Genomic DNA, 21,345 nt, shown 5'->3' on the forward strand with positions numbered 1-21,345 from the left:
ATATACCCTAACATTTGTACCTATTTATAACTTGTTTACGATTTTATTTTTATTAAAAACTGCCCAACCGAATAACTGTCGGGAATGAATGCCATAAAAGCTTCCTTCAATTTAAACTTTTTCTGTGACAAATTGAAAACCTACGACTTTATTAATATTTAATATAATTATTATTAAATTTTCTTTATTTTCAGATAGAAGCATAGTTTAAATCGCGCTTAAACGACAATAATATGGCGCAAAGAAAATAATTAATTTTCTTATAAGAAGAAGAAGAAGAATCTAGTCGCCATGTTTGAGGGCGTGATTGCGGGCGTCCTGAACCGCTTTCTGGGAAAATACGTCCAAGACTTGGACACAGAGAATCTAAATGTCGGCATATTTTCCGGAAATGTCAACTTGACAGACTTGAAGTTGAAACCGGAAGCTTTGGTGAGTACCCATCTTTTTATTTTTCTATATATTATGTATAAATCATTCTATTAAAGTTTCTATCAATGTGTTTTTAGAATGTTTGTCGTGCTTCAGAAACATTTGCTACCGTTAAAGCAGCGCTCGAAATGGAAAAGTTTACGAACCGGAGCGCTCGACAGTTTTCTGAAGTTTTTACATTGTTATCAAATTGTATGCGTATTTCATAAAGATAAAAGTGATTTTCTATTATATGGCCTCAGTGGTCAAATTATTTTTTCCACGAGACGGAGCGATAATTTTACCGATTTCATGAACAGGAACGGCGCTCCGGTACATTTCGAGTCATGCGTTAAAGTCCATCAAATATTGCGTCGCAACTATTATACATAAGTACTATGCGCAAAACTACAACAATCTCGCAATAATAATGTTTTTCAATACATTTGTATTTATTTTTCTCAAATGCGAAATACAAAAAAATAACCACTCGTGTAAAAACATTTCAAATGTATGCACTTATTCAAATGTTTGCACACGTTGTTTTTATACAACGTTCATTTGTTTACGGACAAAAATGTATCATGGTCTAGACCAGTGATTCCCAACCTTCATTTTTTTAGGAAATTATTTTCTTGAATCTCGGGGTAAGCTTGGTTTAATATAATATAATGTACCTAGTTAACCAACAATAACCATTGCTTTATAATGTAATATAATATGTCTGGTACTAGAGCACTGAAGTAGCGCATCAAATCTGATGTGGGACTTACTATTTGGTAGTGAATTCATCACAAAATTCGATCCTTAAAAGGATCTTATATATGGTAAGGACCAAAAAATCGGGGTAAGGACCCAGATTTTTTTTTACGAGAAATTGATGATAGCCACTTACTTAACCTATTAGGTCCTTTGTATGGACAAAATACATGAATTTGCCAGACCCGGGACCCACGACATTATAAGCCGACACTTTATCGCTCAGCCATCGTATGAGTATTCATACTGTACATCCACGATAACTGTACAGCTTAAGCGTCGGCATTCAGTGTCGTGGGTCCCAAGTTCGAATCATGGGTTTGGCAAATACACATACTTACTGTTTATCAATTTGTGTTTGAGGCCGTATCCGGAAATTTGTACGTAAACAGTTCACCGCAGGACACTTATTCGTGCGCCGCAGTACGTGAACATGAGTTCGTGTAACATTTAATCAAATGACGAGTTCCTCGTTGAACATTTCACCGTGGAGTATATTTGTACGTATGCTACAACATGTGGAGATGTCTTTACTAGGTTAGGTTAGGTTAGGGTTAATCTAATTGGAACAGTACTATTTGCAAACTATCGCCGCATTTTGTAAGATACGTACAAATATATTCCACGGTGAAATGTTCAACGAAGAGCTCGTCATTTGATAAAATGTTATACGAACTCATGTTTCACGTACTGCGGCGCACGAATAAGTGTCCCACGATGAACTGCATACGTACAACTTACATGTAACCGTTTGAGGCAGGGTTTGTACCTAATAGGTTGAGCAAGTGACTGACATCCATTTCTCTAAAAAACAACAATCTGTTATACACACCTCCACTCTATGGAGGTCCATATGATCTAATTAGGATCGGATCATGGTCGAAAAATATATAATAACTAGGTATTTAAAATACGTAACGTAAAATTATACAATTTGCTTGCTCACTCCACGTCAGTGCGTAATACAAATGTTGGCAAATGCTACATTAATCTGTTCTGAACATATTATTTCAATTATAATGAGTTCCAAAATTTGAATATTTAGCATGACAAAAATTGTTACATACACTAAACTTAAACATATACTTATATCTGACAATACTATTTAATATAATTTTAAAATAATTTATCATTTTATGAAAGACCTTAATGAAGAGTAGATCGGCATGGATTCCGGGCAAGACGTACAGACCTACAAACTTATCTGTAGAATGGCCAAAAATGGAACTACGAACTACCATAGGACGCCATTTTGAAAATTTTATTCAAATGTAAGATTTTGTCCAGTTCTTGATTGGGTGGTTTTCGACAGTGGCTCCCCCATCCATTCTTTAAGCCGCGTTGCAACGGTCCAAATACACTTGGATCGAGTGCCATCCAAGTGACAGTTTCATACTAATTATTCCTATCCAAGCTAACTTGGATGAGTAGGACGCGGTCCAAGTAGCTTGGATAGGAATAATTAGTATGAAGATGTCTCATACGAGTGCACTTGGATGGCACTCGGTCCAAGTGTACTTGGATCGTACTTGGACCGTGTCAACGCGGCTTTAGATAAGTTTGTAGGTCTGTATCATTTCGTGTTCAATGTTGCCTGTTATGGCTACTGCATTATCCAATAGTCATAAAAGAAAAATAATCATTTAATAAAAAATCGTTTCTTGTGTAATTTTCCGAGCATACTGTGTGTAGATCAACAAACCTTTCGGTTTAATCAATATTGGTAATTATAGATATTGTGTAATCAAACTTTTTATTAAAAAAAAAAGTTTGGAAAAAATTTAACTCTAGAAAATAATGCCGTGACTTTAATAACCCTTAAACTTTTGTTCATATCGCCATCTTAAAAAAAAAAAACTGCGAAACCCGCTGTCGATGAGTCGGCATTTTGAGCCTAATGATCACGCCGATAGGGTTGATTTTCGATTGTGACAATATCAATAGGCCCAAGCGCCCTTCAATTAATTAGAAATCTCTCGAAATAGACCGACCGACCGCCTTTTATGCCGCAATTCAATTATTTTCGCCAAGGAAATTCAACATTTTAGAAAATAGTCTAAACAAGCCTTGTCTAATTCAAGAATCATTGATTTCTTCTTATCGTGGTGTCGATTTCTGTGAAAGCCTGGCCATCACATTGAAGCAGGCACGTCTCCGTCTTCTGTGTCACTCGAATCAATTATCTATTACCTTGAATATCGAGCCACTGTCTCTAAGATGAGTAGATAAGAAAACACATTTTTTCAAAACGTTTTATTTGACGCGAATGATGCAATCGAATCGTCAGAAGTTTTAAAAAAGAGCCTCGAAACAGTTCAAAGCCAACAGCCAAACCATTATTCAAATTTCAAATTCAAATTTATTTATTTTACATTATAATGTAAAGACAATATACCCATTCACTGCGTCCAACGCAACCGGTGCGTTGTCCATCAGGTGGCCATTAGATATAATTATCATGTTATTTAAATGTGGTAATTAAATATTAATTAAAAGGTCCGCAATACAATAAGTAATAAAATGAGAAATGAAATAAAATAACATAAATAAAAGTAGATTGAAGCACACAGAGTGAGCTGTTGATAGAAGACCCTATCTTAAAAACTTATAAAACAACGTCCACCTTAATTCACCCTCACGTAAGTGGAATATTTCAATTTCCGAAGTGATTTTATTAAACATGATAAATGCCCTCCCAATTGGCATCACTAATGGCAGGTTAGTTCTAAACCTTGGGAGAACATACAACGGATGCCCTCGATTCCTAAGATAATTATCAGAGACACATAAGCCGACACCACCAAGAATGGTAGAGTTTCCATTTACTCCACGTATAAGTCGAAAAAAATATGTAATAGCTAAATAAAGATCCCTTCTAAATTTTAAGCTACCTAGTTATAATTAAAGTATACCTCTCGCAAATTGTGTAGGTGTATAATAACAATATATTTCCCAATGTATAAAGGTTAAAATATGTAAGTTGTACTTATTACATTTCGCCGTAGCACAGTTTAACGTAAGCTGTCTTACAGGAAAGAAATTCCCGTATACTATTGAGATTAAAAAAACCGTTGTTCGCGGAGCATTGCAGACAGTACTGTTCCAGTTTTATTAGATTCAATAAGAACATTCATTTGATATTGACATCAAATCTTCTATAATAACGCTGTCATTATAATCAGCTGATATTTTATAGGTACGATTTGATACGAGAACCTACCAGAATTGTATATAAATTGTACGATATTATGATTGCATTTCTAATTTACTTACCTAGCTATTTTTCTGTCTTTCCATTATTTTCCGGTGGTTTTTTTAGATGAGGAATTGATTTAAATATTTTATACTGCCATCTATTTCCGATAGAACATCTCACGATTAACTGTCGTACGGAAAATTGCATACGTACAAATTTTTGGATATGATGTATAACAAAGTCCCTGCAACTAACAACAAAAAGGGCCGGGCCTCAGTGACGTCCCTAGACAAAATGCCGCCCCTCGGCAGCGCCAAAATGCTGTCCATTTTTTTATACAGCATTTTTTATCATCCTTTCATGACTCCAAGAAATGAATGGCTCCAACATATAGGTACCCACTAAAACATACAAAATTAAATTTAAAATATTTTCCCCTAAAAGTGGGGATTTTTTTGATGTTGGTAATTCTTATGTCATTTTTGAAATACTTACATTAATTTACTATCTTGAGTAAGGAATCCAATCCAGACCCAAAATTCTGATCCCGGGATTACAATTTGACAATCCCGGTTTGGCATTTCTTCCATTGTTAATATAAAAATTTTATATTTACAAATAACATTGATAAAATCGGTAAAAAATAAATTTAGGATAATTTATACTATTTAAGACATTTATTGTTAATATTGTATACGTTCAATCTTGGAAATACATAAGTTTAATGGAGTAAATAATATTGTAATAAAAATAATAATATGAATTTAATATGAGATTGCTGTTTCTGATAGTAAAGACTTAATGAATGGGTTATCGAGATTTAAACTAGTAAAGCAAATCATGGTGTACTTATAGCCTTTCCGCTTCATAAATCTAATTAGTCAGCCAAATAATATGAATTTGCCGTAAAACGTATGAGATCATGGTGGAATTACTTTGTTAATAGTGCTAAGCATTGTTTTTTTCCCAATCTTTCTCATTTTTATTAATTTATGTGAAAAAATAAAATGAATCGGCAACTTACACATGGGTGTAAATCAAACTTCATTCAAACTCAGTTTATTTCTAGTGTAGTTATTTGTTATTAAAAGTATTTTTTCTGTTATATTTTCATTTTTATTTTATTTTCCATAAAAATTGATAAAAAAATCAATCCCGGGATTCATAGGTTTCAAAAATAGCTCGGGATCCCGGGATTGGAATCCCTAGTCTTGAGGAATTAAAGGCGATCCATGTCGCTTTTCTCCTTCACAAAACTTGGCAGCATTTGTAATGATATTATTTTTTAGCACGAGATCGCAAAGGTTTATGCACTATTAAATCAATATAATGACGGCGCGACACTTCGATACAGACTAAAATCGTTGACATCTTTAGTTTTGATGACCAACGCAACTTCCATGCGCACTGGTTAAATAGTCTGTAATTATTCGCAAATCTGCACGTGTCGTTTCTGGTCACCAATGATGTCGAAGGGCAACGGAAGTAAACTAGACATTGCGAACCCGACAAAACACAGTCATATTAAAACTTTTATGGTAATTAATATATTTTGTTTCCAACCAGTGAGCGGAATTTTTTAATTAATAGAAAGATATTTTTGTTATTACTAAGTTTGGTAGCTATTTCTATTCATATACCAAATGATTCTCCTCGATTTGCCGCCCTTCGAGTAACTGCCGCCCCCAATCGACGCTCAATCTGCCTACCCCCACGGGACGTCATTGCGGGCATATAACATAACCACTTAAAAAAATATGTTTGTAGGTACACAAAATAATAATCCACTAATATTATCATCTGTTATCTTCAATAATAATTTGATAGGGAGGAAGGGAAGAGGTACCTACATTGTTATTTATATTAGGTACGTCGGTAGTTGGAATTTGTGGTTTTTATTTTATTTTTAATCGTGGGACAGCCTCAAAATCGGTCACAATGTCTGTTGTACGTATGCAGTTCATCGTAAGACACTTGTTCGTGAGCCGTTATATTTTTGAAACATGTGTTCGTATAACATTTAATCAAATGACGAGTTGTTCGTTGAACATTTCACCGTGTAGTATATTTGTACGTATGTTACAAAATGCGGTGCTAGTTTGCAAAGAGTAATGTTTTAAATGGATTCAATACGAATTTTATAAGATGTCTTTATTGATTTAAAATTGAAACTACATAAATACATACGACATGATTGTAATTCTAATTTACTTACCTACCTACATATTTTCTTCTGTCTTTCCCCTATATTCAGATGGTTTTATTACGTATCTTTAAGTGTTTTATTTAGACATAAATATTATAGTTTAACCGAAATAGCATTATTTACTTCAATATTGTCCCATTTATCCCCCCATTGTCAACACCCCTGCTGTTTTTTTTTTCAATTTCCCGCGTGATGAGGTTGTTACAAGCTGCTCGCTAGCTGGAGTTCGCTTTCGCGGTCTTTTTCGATCAAATCAAAAATCGAAACTTACAATTTGTGTGGAATATGCTGTATTTTTAATTTATCGCATGTATATCGCATCAATCCAGTATTTCTTCCAGCTTAAAATAATATGCTTAATTGAAATAGAATTATGTCCATTCAATTATTATATTACGAAGTTTCTAATAAAACAATAAGTACCTATACTTCTTACATACCTACTAATATTCCAAACTCTACAATAGTCAAAACTTCTTGACCTTTTCAACCTATTAATACATAGCCCTCTTAGTGAGGGAAGATGTTTCAAAATGCACATTGTCTACTTGATTAGAAGAAATTATAAAATGTTTTGTAAGATAATTTAGCGACGTCACGCGGATGAATAATGTATATTTTTATTACTTTTTGCATTATACGACGCGTGTACGGGACAAGAATATCGTTAAAAGCGCGGAGGCACGCCATTGCATAGTAAGTCAGCATTGATAGTAATCCAATAGCATTTGTTTTATCCAATTGGTGATTCTAATCGGATGCAATTGGAATCAAATAAGACCCTGCGTCGACGCACGTCTACTGCAATGCCGTGGTGTATGCAGCCTTAACCGTGCAGTTGGAAGACAACTACTCAATCTGAGAAACACTGTTCAAATGGGGGAAGTGAATTTTATAGTCTATGGATCCATCCGGGATACGCATCTTAAACCAAAAATATGTGGCGAATCGGCGTTACGAGCGATAGCGGGGTTTTAAATGCGTCCAGAGGGATGCCACTGTATTACTCAGTTGCCCTTACCACTATCACTTCTCATGACTTATATAATTAACCAGCTTTATTTAACCAGATATATTAATTAATAACTACGTAAGTTATTGGCCCCTTATGTTCATTTTTATGATCTGTCAAATTCTTATCCAAAAATAATTGTAAGTAAATTTTTCGAATGGGGTTTTTTATGTTAAAAATTCTTTGCTGTTCAATAAATTACTCTATTTTAAACAGTCAGCGGGCCTTATCGCCCGGGCTACATTTCGCAACGGGGACTGTCAACAAATATGAATGAATAAGAGTTTAGTGCGTGCGTCAATCTGTTTGCACAAATTAATTAAGTACATAAAAATAGCTCTCATATCTGAATCTGAAAGAGAACATAATATTATATCGACTAGCAGCCTAGAAGACCTCTCAAACAAAATCACATTTAAATAGTTCGAAGTGGTATAATATCATAAATTTAAAAGGTCTCGAAGGCTAGCAATGAATAAATGTTCCAAATTACCATATATATTACTTTTCGTGGGGTTGCCTAGCGTCACAAATTCTATTTATCCGGCCTTAATTGATAATTATACACATGACAAAGATATTAATCAATTCTTTGAATCATTTATTATCTCAGAGACAAACAAAGAAACGTAGATATATCAACACATAAGATTTATAACTGATAATCGTTTATTTAAATCAAATGAATCATCATTTGTATTGCTTCAATTTTATAATACAAAAGTGTACCTACCTACTTGTACAAAATCTTTTTATGACAGAAAAAATAAGTACCTACCTAGAGATGCCGCTAAAAACTATTGAACCATTTCATAATTATTAATAGTAAATACTATACCTAAATCCAGTGGCTGGTTTAGGGACGTGGAGGCCTGAAGAATTGGATGATTTTGAGACTCCCACGATAAACAATAAAATACATACCGTAAATTCCAATACCAATGTACCTAGTAAAAATATTGATGTCAGTAACTCTTTCCTAGAATCACACCTGTAATAATATGTAGCCAAAAATAATAAATAAAAGATGACAGTGGTGATCGTGATACATATAATAATATGTATTATGCAGGGCTCTAAATGGACCAGAACGCCGTTCCGGTTCATAAAATCTCGAAAATTATTCCTCCGTCTCGTGGAAAAAAATCATTTGACCGTCTGAGCTAAATAGGCCATATACATAATAAAAAATCTAACACACTTATTTGTATAAAATAGCCATAAAATTAGATAAATACCTAAGCGCTCCGGTTCGTAAAAATTTATATTTCAAGTGCTGGTAGGTATTATTGGTTTATTTTGTCTATATAATAAGTAAGTACATCTGTTTGAGTGGTTATGTTAGGTACAGGGATATTGCTATGGTTTGGGTAATATTTTATACTCAATTTGTGATTGATACGTAGGTATCTTTTTAAGGTGGTATAATTTATGATTGATTTGAACTGTTTTCACGCCATCTTTTAAATCTTCTGACGAATCGATTGCGTCATCTGCGTCAAAGAAAGTCGCCGGTGCCTAAATCAATTAGAAATAAATAAAAATTACCAAAGACCACAAGTAGGAGAGTAGCCGTCACCGCTCCAACGGTGGAAACCTCTTACGCTTCATTTATTTTCGCGGGAAAAACAAAGGTCGGATACTTTTTGAACACCCTGGTATGTTTTTGAAACTTTTCTAAATAATGCATACATACATGCTGACAGGGTTCTAGCCTGCGATCCGGTGTGGCGGGTCGACCAGCTAAGACTTTGGCCAAATGACGCGTGTCTCGCCGCCGCATGTGTTTGTGGACAGCTCAAAGAGTCACCTGTACCTCGACCGCGAGTGAGAATTGACATGCGGCGATTACATATTGTGGACGGCTCAATGAGGTCACATGTACCTGGAATGCGCGCGAGTTTTAACGCGCGAGTCAAATCGCGCCGTTTGGACAAGGCCTAAGTCAGATAGACGCACATCAAAAATTTCCTCTGATAGTAAAAAAGTCATCTTTCAAATCTTCTGACGAGTCGATTGCGTAACCTGCGTCAAAGAAAATCGCCGCTGTCTAAATTTATTAGAAAAATGTCAGTTTTGCCCTTGTTTTTCTCTTTTCCTAAATACAATTTACCTAAGACCACAAGTAGGAGGATACCCTCCACTGCCCAACGGTGGAGACCTCTTGTGGATCATATATTTCCGCGGGAAAATCAAAATGTCAAAAAATGTTTCTTAAACTTTTATATAGTATATTTAATAGGTACTGTCATCTCCCTCCATTGTCGAAAGTGGTGAGAAGCTGTCACTTTTATTTTTGTATGGTTTTTCGTCTGGATTCAGGACTTGGAGGTGGACAAATAACACACCGGAATTGTGATCAGAAACGACGAGTTTTATTTGGGAGTATCTACTAGGTTACTACATTTTATATAATTTTTTTACGGAGGACGAAATGTATATGTTTACGATTTGGCTGTTTGCAGCGTTCTGGCGCAATTTTATGTTTCACTTCCAGCGGCCGGGATTACAGCATTGCCGGCTTTATTATTATTTATTTTCGTAATCAACCCTTACTATTTGTTGGCTTGGTACCGATTAGGGCCTCTCCAGATTCACAGAGACATCCCCAAATGGGGACCATTTGGGAATGTAACAGTACCTACATACTATGTGATAAAGATGTTTTAAAATTTAAATGAATGAATTGATACCAAAGTTAATATTAGTCCATTTGTTCAATACCTTTAAATTACTCTCATTTCAGTATGAGCTAAATCTTCCGATCGATGTCAAGATCGGTACAATTGGCCAGATCTCGTTCCAAATCCCATGGACGGGTCTCTACACCCAGCCCGTCATAGTGAACATCCAAGACGTGCTCATCCTGGTGGGGCCCGCCATCTCCAACAACTTTTTCGACAGCGAGAGGGAGAAGCGGCTTATTAGGGCGGCCAAGAAGAAGATCCTGCAAGACCTGGAGTCGGACGGAGAGATCCTCGGCGGGCCGCAGAACTTCTTCGAGAATCTGCTAACCACCATCGTCAACAATGTGCAGATCTTTGTGAGGAACGTCCACATCAGATACGAGGACACGCTCAGCTGCAAAGATGGTTCATTCGCGTGCGGTCTGTGCCTGCAAAGCCTTTCGATCGAGACAACTAACAAGTGAGTCACTTTTGACAATTCAAAACGTGTGTTTAATGGTCTTCAACTTATGCATTATTACACTGTATTTAGACTAAGCGAGCGAATGTTTGTTCTTCCCCCACTCCAGCGCAATTCTCTTGGCTTTTTGTTAAGTGAGCATAAGAATTTCGCTGGAGTGGGGTAGAACAAACATTCGCTCACTTGGTCTAAATGCGGCTTTATAATACTTTTCTGTGTTCATTTCGGTGGTTCGGCGGGTCTTGGGAAAATTAAGTCATATTGTCTCACCAGCTATCAGTTATCTACCTGCTGCATTTGCATGCTACACCCCCACTATACTGGAGCATAACATGATGAATTAGAAGTAGTAGTAGGTACCTTAAGCTTTAACAGTTGAATATAGGTAACATCTTTAAAATTCTGACATACGAATCTTTGGATGTTAGTGGGTGATGGTGTGATGAGGAGATGAGTGAAGAGCTGAAGTATGAATGTTGAGAGCCTGTTGCGCGGTAATACAGAGTGACAATTATACAATACCTACAAATGAAAAGCGAAGTGAGATATTTAGCCTTTGACGCGACGATACAGAGTGACTGATATGGAGTGATATCTTCATTCAATCGTGATAGCCTATTTATTGAACTCTTCACGATTGAATAATGCTTATATTGAGTATCCCATGCCTTCGTTGAGAAATGCATAATAAATATTAATAATATTTCTGAAGTAAAAGTTCTTATTTGTAATTGGTAATTAGATTCGTGTGAAATTCATGTGATAGACAAACTTATTTTTCGCCATCGGCGTTTCTCACTAAGTAAGCACTAACCGATACTGCTGACGGCCTGTGAAAAATGTATATAAAAATAATTAAATGATATTAATTTGAGAAAACTCCTATATCACGGATTTGTGCTGCCTAGTTCTCACAAGACTCGTTGATCGCCGACGATTAGAGCAGGTATACTTTATAAGTGCCACAAGCAAAAAAAATATTTTCCTCTAAACCTACTCACAAAAGTTGTGATGTATTAGTGGAAATAAGCAGCGCATGGTCTGCCCATCTTCACGTGACATCACCGTACACCTGCATAATCACCAATAGACAATGTTATGCCCACAGTAAACCTATCGGTATACCAACCTATTAGCTACCGATCTGATTCACAGGCCGTATTGAGAATTGGACATAATCATTTATTTATTCAACAATGCAGTGTTTTTTGCAAGAGGTAATCAATAGTATTTATATGGCTGCAATGTCTAATTCAAGCTTTTCACTTTTTCAGCAAATGGAAACCATCCATCACTCCGCAGGGATCCAACACAGTTTACCAGATGATGAAGGTGGAGTCGTTGTCTTTTTACTGGAATCCGAGTGCAGTGGTACTGGATGACGAGGAGACACGAAGCATCACGCAGACTCAATTCTTCAGCTGGAGGCACTACATGATTAGCGGCTTGGAGAAGTTTTCCATGCACAAGGAAGACTTTGAATTTCGTAAGTTTATATTCAATTAAAGTTGAATAATTGTAAACACATACAAATACATATTACCTATGTATGTCGTTCATTTCAATTTACATCATCCATTATAGTACCCACAGCATACCTTGTCACTTCATGAACATGAATATCATTGTCACTTTCCAAAGATTGTTCGACATAACATTTATGAACGAAAGAAATTGGATACTATATTATATTATTATGTTATATAGATGCTCTTATCGTAGAGCATTCGTTTCGGTAAGTGGCATACTACAAATAGTGCCAATATATTCGGCGCACAGAAATATCAAGGAGGTAATTGAACCTGAAAGATATTAAGACATTTTTCAAATACCTATAGACATTTGAAATAAGATACATCATTTGCGTTGATCAAACTCACTGTATTCGAATCAAATGGATTCGAACACCTCCACGCTTATCATACTGCCATGATGCTTTATTTTTAATTTTTTTTAAATCAAAATGCATTGGACATTATCTGTGCCATCAGACTGGCTGCATCAGAATTATTGAATTGAACACAATGTGTATAATTATCAACAAAGAAACATTTTAAAGATAAAGAAGTTTAACTTCAAAAATGAAATGGTTATATCTTGTCAAATTAGTTACCAACCATTTACTAGTTATCAGTTTACATCAATTGGGTACCGATGCATTACTATGGGGCCATCCATATTATAACGTCACACTATTTTGGTTATTTTTTAAACCTTCCCCCATCGTCACATTTCAACACATAACCTTCTATCACTTTGTCTATATTACGTCACTTTGTCTATATTACGTCACATTTCAACACATAACCTTCTACCACTTTGTCTATATTACGTCACATTTCAATACATAACCTTCTACCACTTTGTCTACATTACGTCACTTTGTCTATATTACGTCACATTTCAACACATAAGCATCTACCACTTTGTCTATATTACGTCATATTTTTAACACCCTCCTCCCCCTAAATGTTAAAAAACAGATATTTTTTCTTTTTAATATTTATCCTTAAATTCCTGATCGACAATATACATATTGTTTAATTTCTGACGTCACATATTCTCTGTCCCCTTCTCCCCCCTTCGTCACAAATCATCACATTATATCAGACCCTCTTCCTCCTAGAGTGTGATGTCATATATGGACAGCACAATATAATATTTGATTCTTTTCCAGTGCTGAAGCCTGTGACATGCAAGGTAAAGGTGATAATTAACCGTTCAGGAGAAGCGAGAGTTCCTCGACTTTTGGTGGATGCCGTTCTGCAGGACAGCGCTGCTCAGGTTTCGAGAAAGCAATATCTCTCCGCCTGCGCCCTCGTGGACTCTTTCAAGAGGATAGCAGTCAATAGGTTGGAATTTAAATCTTTTCATTGTACAAAATATAAAAGTATTCTATGAAGAATTTGAATGTTTTTTTATACTGTCAGAACAATCGACTAATTACAAATATGTAATGCTCTAATAGGAAATATCGTCACCTTCATCCTAAAGTTCCCGTCACCCAGAACAGTAAAAAATGGTGGAAGTACATTTACGAAGCCGTGTTGGAGCAACGAATCAAACCGTACACCTGGCAGACCATCAAATCCCATCGAGATAACTATCACAAATACAAGGACGCCTACAAGAACACACTCAGAAGTCCAAATGACACCGAGCTGAAGTTGGATTTGCAGAAATGTGAAGATAACTTGGCCATTTTGAGTGTCGTCATTGCTAGGGAGCATGCTAAGATCGAGGTAAACCATTGACATTTTGTTTAAATAAAAATCATTATATTGTTTACAATAATTAAGTTTCTGAGGATTAAACAAATACAAAGTCACATATATCTACCTAAAAAACCTACCAACCTATTATTACCAACGTAATATTACACCAGCATGACGACCGAGCTGATGTATTAATGTAGCAGAGCCAGTTTGATTTTTGTTTGAATTTCTTGCTTTTTAGTAAGATACACAGCCCTCCAGTGAAAGCGGCCAATATAGATGCTTTATCATTCATATACTTGAGAAGGGGGCAGTCATCATTATGCCCTAAGCCAAGCTAGCGAGCAAATGTAACTTCCCCAAGCTTGCTTTTTTTCTAGGGCAAGAGAGCGTGTTGTAATCTCGAGCCCCTTTCAACAAGTTAAAAATCAATTCCATGACTGTGTATAATTATTATTATATAAAAATGCTTTGTCGAATGTGTAAATTAGTATCAGAATAAATGTGTTTGGTCAGATCAGGCCGTGAATGAAGTACCGGTTAACAATTACCTACCACTTCACCCCCTCAGATCGAAATCATGTTAAGTTTTCTACCATACACTGTAAACTACCAAAATAGTGGCTTACACGTACATGGATTTACTTGCAGCAATTGTGTGTATTTTAAACTATCGCGATAATAACTGTTTACACGTAAAAGTGCTGACTGTCTCGCCAATCTCATTCTTTAAGTGTAAGCAAGACGTGATATTGTTATGGTACTATTTGACAGGTCGTGAAAAATGGTTAACCTTAAAATGAGTCTGCACGGTGCGGTGTAGTTCATTTTTTTACCGGCAGGTTCACCACTATCGTTCTACTGCGCAGACGCAGATATAGAACAGATCCCAACTGTTGCATGAAAATTCAGAAGCTTTTGAACTTTTTTGATTCATCATGCATGCAATCTTGCAACTTGCATGATAATACAATGTTTACACGTGCATTTTCTTGTTATGGTCTGAATAATACGTACTGTCAGCAGTAAATCCATGTACGTGTGAACGGGGTAAGTCATAGTGTGACACTATTTATGCGTGAAGAAGGATTACAACATGTACATAACTATTGTGTGTAATATGTGTAGTATTTTAACTATTTTTTGCTAATATTTGATTACACTCCACGAACTGTAATAAAATAAATATACACAGTTACATAATAGGTATCTAGAATTTACAATCGCATAGGTATTTAATTAATCTTCAAATTGATTTCCTGAACTTAGTCACTGGTGCATTTGATTTGTTCAATCCTCAGGAGATTATTAACAAAAAAGAAATACTTTCACATGAGCACCCAGACCAGTTATTTCACTAATACATCATCATCATCATCATCATCAGCCGGGGTCAATCCACTGCTGGATGAAGGCCTCCCCAAGCTTCTTCCAACTCTCTCGATCCTGTGCCGTTCGCTGCCACGTATTTCCGCCGAACTTTACCAGTTCGTCGATCCAGCGGCTTTTAGGGCGACCCTGTGGCCGTTTTGTGCCCCTTGGGTACCACTGGATGACGGCATTTGTCCAGCGGCCGTCCTTTCGGCGAGCAATGTGCCCTGCCCATCTCCATTTCAGCTGTTTGACAATGTCTATTACATCACATACTCCTGTCTGCTTCCTAACCCATTCGTTTCTCTTACGGTCCTTTCGCGTGATCACTAATACATACTTATTGATTATTGTGTTGTTTGCAGTTACAAGTAGAAGAACCCGACCGTGTGGAAGTCAAAGAGAGTGAAATAGATTGGTGGCGAGTGTCCACGCCCAGCCCTATTCAAGACCTCGAACCTTCAGAGGATGGTTTCGCCAGAAAAAACGTTGACCTCTGTGTGAAGCCTGAGAAGGTCAAAGGCCTTTGGACGCATCTGTCTAGCCCGGAAAAACAAAGAGTTTGTGAACTTATCGGTTACGTCGATGGAGGTGCTAAACCGGATAAGCCTAAACTGTATATTGGTAATGATAAATTAATAAAACTAAAAGTAAATCTAAATTTTACAATCTTGTAACATAATCCAAATCTAAACATTACATTTATGTTACACCTCTGTAACATAATATCTGAAAAGTTTCACAAATTTATCAGAGACAGGCGTTCATCAACCAGGCCACCATTGATCCCATGAGTGTTAAAAATGCATACTTATTGTTTTTCAATTTGCATTTGATCCGGTGTAGGACGCAATGGGTTCGATGAATGTCAAACTGATTTTGACAAAAACGCATTTGAGTTATTCGACTGTAGAAAGAAAAAAGGACGTAATCCAGACAAATCAACTTTTACAGGAGGCACAAAAACTTTTTTGTTGTGGTTTTCGGTCAAAGTTAAAATACAATAATCACAAGATAAAAATAACTTTTTATATACAAAGCTTTTAAATTTTCTGTTGAATTATTATGCTCAATATGCTCAAACTTGTACTTGATATGAAGTAAATAAATAAAAAACAAACAATCACAAATATAGAATACTGAAATGTCATTTTGACATTTCATTTTGATTTCCATAGTAACGTGATATTAATAATTTAGTTGCTAGGACCACCTCCTTAGCAACCAATAATAGTCTTTTACTTTTTACGGATTTTTCTCAAATAACTTTACATACAAAACAGAATTAACTGAAAATGAATTCAATTCTGCTTAAAGATGGCTAAAAGTATTAAAAGAATGCATTGGCATCGTGTTCTGATATATTCTAAAAGTTTCAAATATCTAGCTAGTCGGGAAGATAGTTAAAAATCGATTGCAAGATTTGTACTGGGCAAACAACCACCGGACAAACAAGAATATGAGCTGATAAAAAGGTTTTAAAATAGACATAACCGTGAAGTGCGTGAAAATTAATAATTTTGTTAATTCCTAATCTGATATTAATTATTGAGTTAATTTATAAACACCAACAAAAATGATAGTTACAGTCCTACAAACTTATCTAAAGAACAGTTTCAACATATTTCAGTCGAGACAAGTTTCTATGTGCGATCGGGTCTTCCAGTAATTCTAATGACATAAATCATTGTATGTTCATAAATGCATATTTTGTTTTTACAGAGCACAAAATCAACTTAACTCTGGCCAACTCATCATTAAGTCTCATGAACAGGGGGAGAGAAGTTTTAGTATTAACGCTCACACAATTCTTGGCATCCATTGAAACAAGACCGGCAGCCAAAGCTTTCAAGGTAATAATTATCCTTAAGATGGACTGTAATGCTACTGGAAGCATCCAGCAATAGTATAGTATCACCACCTCAATACTACAACTAGATACAGTAAAACCTCGTTAATACGAATTCCATGTATGGGGGGAAAATATTAAAATTTGGAAAAAAAAAATTGATTTTCATTAATTTTGTTTCCGATCATAGATGTGCCTACCGAATTGGGTCATAAAATGTCAGGATTATTTTTATTACCTTCTTAAAATAAGTAATTTTTGATTTTTTAAGAAAAGTCTGTCACAATTTTCAATGACTGGCTCATGATGTGTACTTTATTACGATTTATTGAATATTTTTGTATGTCAGGGAGTCTGAAATCATTTCGAATTACGAAATTCCAATTAAAGGTATGGTTTTATATGAAAATAATGGTCAAGGGACTTTTTTTTCGGGAAAATTTCGAATTACGGCGAATTTCGAATTATCAGTGTTCTTACTAACGAGGTTTTACTGTAACTTGATTTTCACTTTTTTGAGATAGTATTGAATATTATTCTATATTTCCTTCTCTACATAATGGTAAAACTAGGTAAGTCAAAAGTTAATGGGAACTATATTAAACATGCACAATTTTGAAAACACTCATGGGAAAATATAGCCAATAGAAAAATCTTTTTTGAAAAAAGTAAGACACCTGGCAGGAATCAAACCTGCGTTTCTTGGGTATCGCGCCTTGTGCATTACTACCACTATGCTATGACTGCCATGCTTAATTGCGATACATTTTAACTATTGGCCTTTTTAATACCTGCTCATAAGCGCTCTCCAAATTGAGTTACGGTAGGCAATCGGTTTTTGTATTCTAAATTAAAGTAGGTATTTATTATTTTACTAACCGACGTCACGGATCACTCCAATATTTTCTGTTGTAACTTACTTGAACTTGCTAATAATTTTAATTAACTATTAAACGAATAATTTACATGATTTTAAGAACCTACATAATTCGGAAAACACTCATGATAAAATATAGCCAATGGAAAAAACTATATTAATTTTGTGTTTGAAAATATTAGAGAACTTTAAAACCATAAATGCATTAAATAAATAAAATAATATAAGTATCTAAAATATTTTTTCATACAATTGAACATTATTTAATTGTTCCCAATTAGACAAGCCTAATTTTCCATTTTTATTTTGAATGCCAATATTTGCACTGAAAACAAATAAGTATGACTGACAATGTTTAGTGTGCACTATTTATGTCCTATCTTAACAGCCCACCTCCACCCCTCACTACTGCAATATTGATTCACACTGGTATTTATTAAATAAATAATAATTGTTGTATTGTTCGTGTATTCCTAAAATTTATTAAACTATGTACAATCATATTCTTTAAAATTAAATTATAAATGTCATTATTTCAGGTATCGGCAAGAGCGGAGAGTATTGTTATTGAAGGTGCAAACGCAGAGAATGATTTAGCACCTATGATGACAGCTGACAATGTCTACTCTGGCAACACCAACACCAACTTCCTGTCAATTGATTTCGAGAAAAATCCCCTCAATAGCGAAGCCGATTTCGGACTCAATTGCTCCCTGGAACCAGTAGAAGTTGTTTACAATGAGGTAATATTTATCCCTCTGTAAAAGCCAAATGGAATTTCATCATTCAATAACATAGAAACAAAATGATTGGTGTAGCATTTAATGTCATATAGTTATTTGATAAATTTTCATGTTTTAATGATAAAATTTCATTTGTTTTTTCTTATTAAACAGTATTATGACATTAGTAACGGTGATTGGCCAATTCACCATAATACCAGTGGCGGTTTTGGGTATATGGAACCTGAGGCACTGACACTGGTTTGGAGAAACTTGCAACCCCTTGCCGAGTATTAAAAATATAACAATAGCCTTATTTTTGATTTTTACAACGTTTTTATTAGCTCGTATTCTTGTTTGTCCAGTACAAATCTAGCAATCGACTTTTAACTAACTTCCCGACTAGCTAGACATTTGAAACTTTTAGAATATATCAGAACACGATGCTAATGCATTCTTTTAATACTTTTAGCCATCTTTAAGAAGAATTGAATTCATTTTCAGTTAATTCTGTTTTGTATGGAAAGTTATTTCAGAAAAATCTGTAAAAAGTAAAAGACTATTATTGGTTGCTAAGGGGATGGTCCTAGCAACTAAATTATTAATATATACGTGCGTTACTATGGAAATCAAAATGAAATGTGAAAATGACATTTCAGTATTCTATATTTGTTTGTTTTTTATTTACTTCATATCAAGTACAAGTTTGAGCATATTGAGCATAATAATTCAACAGAAAATTTACAAACGTTGTATATAAAAAGTTCTTTTTATCTTGTAATTATTTACATTCTGATTGTGAAGGTTTTGGTACTTTCTACAAACTTACCTGCTTTGTGGAAAACCACCAATGCTCAATACACAGTAAAAGTAAAAATACTTATAAACGATTTAAGAATCCATAAAAATGAAGGATTGATCAATCTGAATTGAATAGGTGAACCGCACGATAGACGGCAACATGAATTATTACCTGATTTACATAGACTTCTTCCAAGTATTAAATTAATATAACTTTCAATTATTTAATAGTCTTGCATTACTTTGAGCTCATTTTCTTTAAAATAACATTATTCAATTGTCAGCATGCAAGAGATTAACAAGAAAATAAAATTACACTAAATTCACAACACAAAACAAGTGTAAAAGTGCTCTTTTCGTCACTGTTTCACCAGGAACCTATATAAGTACAAAAAAGGTTATGAAGGAGAAATATAATCAGCTTGGAGAAGCCTTTATCCAGTAGTGGATTGATCCAAGCTGATGATGACGATGACATAATTTGATTGCCTAAAAAATAAGTTGATTTATCCATGTTTATTAATTACATGTTCACTCTTTTACAGCATGCCATATCAGAAATAATAAATTTCTTCCAAACCCGTTCTCTGGCGATGAAAGATGTCGCCGACATTTTATCCGACAAGCTGAATGAAGCGGCAAAACTTAGCAAATCTCTTCTGAGCTACACGATAGCGAGGCGCAAAGTTGTCAACATTAATATGGACCTCAAAGGACCGTACATTATTCTGCCCGAGTCGGGTTCATTGCATAAGTAAGTTAACTACGAGGGTGGGTCAATAATTCCTTAGAAAAAAGCATTAAAACAGTTTTTATTTTTGTATTTTTTTTTTTATTTCTCAACATAATCTCCTTGGAGCTCAATACACTTGGTTAGACGTTTCTCAATTTTTTTTAAACCGTCAGAAAAATAAGTTTTCGGAAGGTCCTCAAAATAAGCATTTGTCCGATCGATGACTTCTTCATTTGAAAAAAAACGTTGTCCACTTAGCCATTTTTTTAAGTTTGGGAAAAGGAAAAAGTCACTGGGGGCTAAATCTGGCGAATACGGTGGGTGGTCGACCAATTCGAACTTCAATTCTTCAATTTTAGCCATTGATCGTAAACATGTGTGAACACGGGCATTGTCCTGATGAAAGAGGATTTTTTTCCTGTTTAAATGAGGCCGTTTTTCTTCAATTTTGTTTTTTAGCTGTTCCAATAAAGATGCATAATAATCCCCTGTTATTGTTTTTCCTTTTTCCAAATAGTCAACGAAAATAATTCCACGTGCATCCCAAAATACAGTAGCCATAACCTTACCAGCTGATTTTACGGTTTTCGCCTTCTTTGAAAATGGTTCGCCGTTCGCAATCCACTGCTTTGACTGTTCTTTCGTCTCGGGAGTATAGTGGTGTATCCATGTTTCATCTACAGTCACAAAGCGACGAAAAAATTCATCCGGATTGCGTTGCATGAGCGACAACAGGGCTTTAGAGGCCACCACCCTATTGCGTTTATTGTCGACTGTGAGCAAACGCGGCACCCATCTTGCAGAAATTTTTTTCATGCCCAATTTGTCATGTAAAATAGAAATGACGCTACCTTTTGAGATCCCTGTAACCTCAATTATCTCACTCAACTTTAATCTTCGGTCACTTAACACGATATCGTGGATTTTATTGATCATTTCTGGTGTAGTCACCTCTACAGGACGTCCTGAGCGTGGTTCATCCTTTGTTGATGTACGACCACGTTTAAATTCATTTAACCAGTTATAAATAGTTGCAAGTGAAGGAG

General features: G+C 35.2%; 1 protein-coding gene across 1 annotated transcript in view; it reads left to right on the top strand.

Moving 5' to 3' along the window:
* The first annotated feature begins 291 nt into the window (after positions 1-291).
* Positions 292-21,345, top strand: part of LOC147075602 (intermembrane lipid transfer protein VPS13A-like) — an 86,421-nt gene continuing 65,367 nt past the window's right edge. Inside the window, exons 1-9 of the mRNA XM_085942353.1 lie at positions 292-432; positions 10,331-10,731; positions 12,006-12,217; positions 13,409-13,583; positions 13,700-13,973; positions 15,683-15,941; positions 17,040-17,170; positions 18,583-18,786; positions 20,112-20,320. Of these exons, the coding sequence (XP_085798479.1) occupies positions 292-432; positions 10,331-10,731; positions 12,006-12,217; positions 13,409-13,583; positions 13,700-13,973; positions 15,683-15,941; positions 17,040-17,170; positions 18,583-18,786; positions 20,112-20,320 (2,006 nt within the window). The remainder of the gene's footprint in view (positions 433-10,330; positions 10,732-12,005; positions 12,218-13,408; positions 13,584-13,699; positions 13,974-15,682; positions 15,942-17,039; positions 17,171-18,582; positions 18,787-20,111; positions 20,321-21,345) is intronic.

This window comes from Rhyacophila brunnea, unplaced genomic scaffold, assembly GCF_057557595.1.
Source record: "Rhyacophila brunnea isolate RB1 unplaced genomic scaffold, BYU_Rbru_1.0 scaffold_14, whole genome shotgun sequence".
Lineage (NCBI taxonomy): Eukaryota > Metazoa > Arthropoda > Insecta > Trichoptera > Rhyacophilidae > Rhyacophila > Rhyacophila brunnea.